The sequence below is a fragment of the Hylobates moloch genome, unplaced genomic scaffold, assembly GCF_009828535.3.
Source record: "Hylobates moloch isolate HMO894 unplaced genomic scaffold, HMol_V3 SCAFFOLD_9, whole genome shotgun sequence".
In the NCBI taxonomy this organism is placed as follows: domain Eukaryota; kingdom Metazoa; phylum Chordata; class Mammalia; order Primates; family Hylobatidae; genus Hylobates; species Hylobates moloch.
Window position 1 is genome coordinate 82603472 of NW_026652284.1, and position 6000 is coordinate 82609471.

The 6000-nt window shown below is 48.2% G+C and overlaps 1 protein-coding gene across 1 annotated transcript in view; it reads right to left on the reverse strand.

Moving 5' to 3' along the window:
* RRM2B (ribonucleotide reductase regulatory TP53 inducible subunit M2B) overlaps nucleotides 1-5037 on the reverse strand; it is a 36471-nt gene extending 31434 nt beyond the window's left edge. Inside the window, 2 exon segments of the mRNA XM_032760155.2 lie at nucleotides 4773-4826; nucleotides 4828-5037. Coding sequence (XP_032616046.1) covers nucleotides 4773-4826; nucleotides 4828-5037 — 264 coding nt within the window.
* Between the last annotated feature and the right edge of the window lie 963 nt (nucleotides 5038-6000).

Here is a 6000-nt window from a genome sequence, read left to right on the forward strand (position 1 = left end):
ATTCCTTAAACTATGTGACTTAAACACATAATTTTTTTTTTTTGAGACAGTCTCACTCTGTTACCCAGGCTAGAGTGCAATGGCATGATCTCGGCTCACTGCAACCTCCGCCTCCCAGTTCAAGCAATTCCCCGGCCTCCTGAGTAGCTGGGATTACAGGCGCCCGCCACCACTCCCAGCTAACTATGGCATTTTTAGTAGAGATGGGGTTTCACCATGTTGGCCAGGCTGGTCTCGAACTCCTGACCTCAGGTGGTTTGCCCGCCTCAGGCTCCCAAAGTGCTGGGATTACAGGCGTGAGCCACTGCACCCAGCCTAAACACATACATTTTTATTTATTTTTACTAATCTTCTGCCATAAGGTCAAAGTTTTTTGTTTTTTTTAAACTTGGCTCACTGACTGAAGCCCCAAATGTTTTGAATATTCCACACCATAATGTATGACCTACACTTTCTAGCTTTAAAATTTTTTTTTCAGAGACAGGGTTTTGCTCTTTCACCCAGACAGGAGTGTAGTGGTATGATCATAGCTCACCGCAGCCTCAAATTCCTGGGCTCTAGGGATCTTCCTGCCTCAGCCTCCAGAGTAGCTGGGACTACAGACACATGACATCATGCCTAGTTAATTTTTGTAGAGATGGGGGTCTCACTATGTTGCCTAGGCTGGTCTCGAACTCCTGGCCTCAAGTGATCCTCCTGCTGCAGCCTCCCAAAGTGCTGGGAGTATAGGCATGAGCCACCTCGCCCAGCCTCTAGTAGGAACAGAAATATATCGCCGGTTGGATGCAGTGGCTGGCCAGGTGTGGTGGCTCATGCCTATAATCCCAGCATTTCGGAAGCCTGAGGTAGGCGGGCGGATCACTTGAGGTCAGGAGTCCGAGACCAGCCTGGCCAACATGGTGAAACCCCATCTTTACTAAAATTTAGCCGGGCATGCTGGCGCATGCTTGTAATTCCAGCTACTTGGGAGGCTGAGGTGGGAGGACTGCTTGAACCCAGGAGGCAGAGGTTGCAATGAACCAAGATCACTGCACTCCAGCCTGGGCAACAAAGCAAGACTCCATCTCAAAAAACAAAACAAAAAGAAATATATGGGTGCATGAGAGAGCAGCCTACTAGCCATACATAGAAATTTCAAAGCTCATGGGTATCTACATTTTTACAGGGTTAATAAAAGAGCAAAATTGGTTAGTAGTAATCTGATTTTTAAAAAATTTTTGAGCAGGTCAAAGTGGTCTGCTTTTATATAAAACACTTTGGCATCTAATAACTCTGACATGTATGCTATTGGGAGCCACTGAAGGTTTTTAATCAGGCAAATAACATAATCAGATATGTTTTAAGATCGCTTTTGTAGAAACATTCCTAGATTAGAAGAGAAATTAGAGACAGAAAGAACAATGAAAAGATTATTGTACTACCCATCTCTTGCCTGAACTAGAAACACACAAAAAAATTGATTTAAGTGATATTCAGAATTAGAATGAATTATTCTTCCTAAAAATTTGAATTTGGGACAAGGGGACAAGGAACAGTTAAAGATGCCCTTGATGTTTCCAGCTCCAGTAACTGGGTGATAACAAGATCTAAAAGGCACACAGAAGGTGCTCAGTACCTGGAGAATAAATGAATAAATCAGACAAAAATTGTGCTTCTCACGTTAGATGTTTAACAGAAGTTTAATTTAACTCCTCCCACCAAGCCAGGCGACAACAACAAAGTTACAAACACAATATCCTTACAAAGTCAACTAGGTCATTAGAAAAGATAATGAATTCAGGCTGGGCGCAGTGACTCACGCCTGTAATCCCAGCACTTTCGGAGGCTGAGGCGGGCAGATCACGAGGTCAAGAGATTGAGACCATCCTGGCCAACATGGTGAAACCCCATCTCTACTAAAAATACAAAAATTAGCCGGGCATGGTGGCGTGCGCCTGTAATCCCAGCTACTCGGGAGGCTGAGGCAGGAGAATCACCTGAACCCAAGAGGCAGAGGTTGCAGTGAGCCGAGACTGTGCCACTGCACTCCAGCCTGGTGACAGAGTGAGACTCCGTCTCAAAAAAAAAAAAAAGAAAAGATAATGAATTCAGTTTCAAGATGTCCAGTAAGCAGTTAAAAATATAACACTGCAGAAAAGGATTGATGGAGATCCCATTAGTGGTTGCCAAGGGAATGATGTGATTATCCAAAGAGAACATATAGAGCAGCAAGACAACTGAGGATACAGGCTTAGAGAATGCTGATATTTAAAGGGCAGATGAAAGAAGGGGAGCCAGCTGAGATTAAAACTGACTGAAATGGATGCAGGACAAGGAAAAGCAAAAGTAGGAATGATGTGATTTGGCTAAAGCAAAAGATCTAGACTCTTAAGATAAATCAGACTAAGAGGTTAGGAATCAATTTTGTGGCCAAAGATCTTCAAACATCGGAGGTCTGGAAGGCTCATACTCCAATTCTCCCCATTTGCCCCCAACCCCAGGTGCTGGCGTTCATTGCAGGGTACAGTTTGAAAATCTGTACCCTACAGATCTAGGGGTACAAATAGTCATGGAGAGTTTCTGAATGGGAATTAACATGAATAGAGGTGGCATTAGGAAGACTAATCAGAAACCCACGTATAGGATTAATTGATAAAAAACTAGATTTTGCAAGCAACTAAGGAACTAATTTCAAAGATGGAAATGAGGACTTAAATTAAGATGTGGCAGTTAGCATGAAAAAAGCAGCCTCAACAAGACTTCGCCAGCCTGAGGTGTTGGCCAGGCTTTTTGGTAGGAATTGAGACCCTTTGGGGAGTTTTTTGGGGGGCACAGGGTCAGTGACACGGAAGCACTGGTCTAATGAAGGATTAACTTGGCAATGGTAATTAGGACTGAATGGCAGGTAAGATAGGAGATAGAGAAACAACAAAATTATTATAGCTGCACAGGTGTAAAGTGACGAGAATTTGAAATAAAGTTTAGCAGTAGGCATTCCTTAGTGACATTCTACTGTCTTTTCCAGAATGGTACTTCCAGTTTCTGACTGACTCAATTTCTGGTCACCCAGTTGGAAGACTTGCCTGGGCATGTCAGGACAACAATTTAGGTCAAGATTCCCCAGCAAGCACTTACGATGCCCCAATCTAGGCTGGCATCATACCAGACTCTTACATCCTATCCAGCCCCAATTCTACCACTTCTGTTTCTTTGCCTTTATGTCTCTTCTACTTCTGTAAAATAGCTGCATGTTGTCATAGTCGTATACTACTTGTAAGTATCATTTTCATTTCCATTCCCACAAAATCTGACAGAACCAATGGGATATCGGCCCAGGTGCAAGAACTTGGTTTTAAATTTAGCTCCACTACTGAGTCCTGGGCAAGCCATTTAATGTTTTCTGGCCTAAACTTTACCTTGACAACAGACTATGAATTAGATTAGCAATAGTTAACTCTGAGAAACTGACAAAAACTATGGACCCCTTTCTCAGAAGATTCACATCTGCATATACAAAATCTACATATCACTTCAGGAGATTTATAAAGCCCCTTCTAGTCTTATCTATAGATCCTTTAAGACAGTGGGGGGCTTTTTGTTTTTGTTTTAATATGTGTACCAGGATCACCTGAAGTACTTGTTAAAAATGCAGATCTCAAGAGATTCTGATTCACTATGTTTGGGGTGCCGGTCCAGCAATTTACATTTTTTACAAAATACTCCAAGTGACTCTGATGCAGGTCTCCTATTATGCACTCCGGCATCTGGAAAAACAAAGTGCTTCAGGCATCCCAGCATCTCAAGTTAAAAACTTTTGGACCGCTAAAATTCATTCTGAATCTAAAATACTGTCTGTCCTTGCGGGTCTGTATCACTGAGATAGGAGTAATAAATAAAATTTAATATCCAGGTGTTAAGCCTGAATCACTGCCGGTGCCATTAGCACAAACGGCAAAGTCTGAATTTTCCCCTTTGAGTAGGGAAGTTGGTACTAAACGTATTTGTTTCAAAACAGGAAGAAAAAGCTTGAGGGATATTTACAGTTAGTTACTAAATGCTTACAAAAATCAAGTCAAATAAAATCCCAAACCTGGCATCTACAACTTTCTAAAGAAAGTAGGGCCAAGCATGAATCTCTTGGGGTGGAAACGTTTGTTTCCTCCAAATCTTCACAGTAAATCAAAGATACCAAAGCAACAGGTTCCAGCAGTACAAAAAGCATTTCTCTTGTTTACAAACGGCTTAGAAGTATTTGCAAAATGACAGTATTTGAAAATTATACAGCAACAGTTTAAACTACCATACAATCCTACAGTCTAACAAATTCTGGTTTATTTATTTGAGGTTCTTTTATCAGCACAGGATCTGTGGAGAGCATGAACAACTTGGGCTTATTAAGCACTTACAACTTTCGTGGCACTTTGCATAAAGCATTTTACTTAATTCTCTGTGAAGTGTCACTTCCATTGTATAAAGGAAGAAAGTGACACCCCAAAGATTCAGTTAGTTAAGAAGCCAGGCCTGAGCAAAAGTGGCCTCCTACCCTGATTTTTTCACTGGGAGGAGGTCATGAGGATTTCGTGTCCCCTTCTACCTGTCATCTTCACCCCATCCACCTGTGTCAATTTCCACAAGCGTTCTCCAACTCCGTGTCACCATCCCAAATGGTATGCACCTCTCCAGCAGAGCCGCCACAGTCCTCTTTCTTTGCCTCAGTTTCCTTGGCCAGGGCTCCAAAACAGGGAAGGAGGGTGGGAGAGCGTGAGGCAGATAAACGCAGGTGTAAGTCTCACCCCGGCCTGCGGCCTCCAAGCGTCGTCCTTGGCTGGCCCCGGGGCAGAGCAGCGGAGCGGGACGCAAACCCAAAGTCAGCTCCTTCCTCCGCCCTCCCCGGGGACGGCCTCCCCGGCGCTCGCAACGACGAAGCCAGGCTGCGGCGAGGGCGGGCGGACAGGCCTGTCCTGACCGCGGCGAATAACATTTCCAACAGCGGTCCTGCAACTTGCAATCTAACGGGCTGGCGTGACTGCTGGGAGGGGGAAGACGCGACGGCAACATTTACCTCATCCTGATCCAGCCCGGCCGCTTCCGGCCTTTCCGGGTCGCCCATCGCGCAGACTCCGCCGAAGCTAAAGGTGCTGAAGGAACTGAGCTTCTCAGGCCACTTCGAACTACGACAGCACCCAGGTGTTCCTGTGGTCCGCTGGGTCCGCCCCGCCCCCAGCTCTAGGGACTCGGCCGGCCCCGCCCCGCCGCGCCGGCCCTGCTTTCTCGCCTGTCCATTGAGTGACTCTCCCTGCGCCAGCCCGACCCCGCCTCCCCCGCCTCGGGGCTCCGCCTAATCTCGGCCAGCCCCGCCTCCCCGCCTGCGGCCTAAGGGTTTCTCCCCGCCTCGGCCGACTCGCCTCCCCAACCTGCGGCCTAAGGGATCCTCCCCGCCTCGGCCGGCCCTGCCTCCCAGCCTGTGGCTTAAGGGATTCTCCATGTCTCGGCAGGCCCCGCCTGCCTTGGGGCTCCGCCTACCTCTGCCAGCCGCGCCTCCCCTGCCTCGGGGTTCCGCCTACTCCGGCCCCACTTCCGCGCCTGCGGCCTAAGGAAATCTCCCTGCCTCCGCTGGCCCCGCCTTACTCTGTTGCACCGCCCAGTCGCCCGGCTTTCCACTGAGGGACGTCCCCTGCTCTGGACGGCCTAGCCTACTCCAGCTGGCCCCACTTCACCGCATCGGCCCCGCCTCCTCCGCTCGCCCCCTCCGGGCGCCCACTCCTGAAGAGCTCGCCCAGAGCCCGCGCGGCCTCGCCTTCTCGCTGGCGCCCTGAGGGAGTCAGCCCGCTGCCCACCCCGCCCCGTCCCACCTCGCCTCGCCCTCCCCGGGCTCTAGCCACTTGGTGCCGCAGGTGTCCTGCAGGCCGGCGCCAGATTCCCGAGCTGGCCCTCGTGGTGCTCCAGGAACACGGCACTTTGCGCTAGCCCGGCCTGTCCTGAGAGACTGCGGGAGGCGAAGAGAACGCGCTGTTGCTGTGG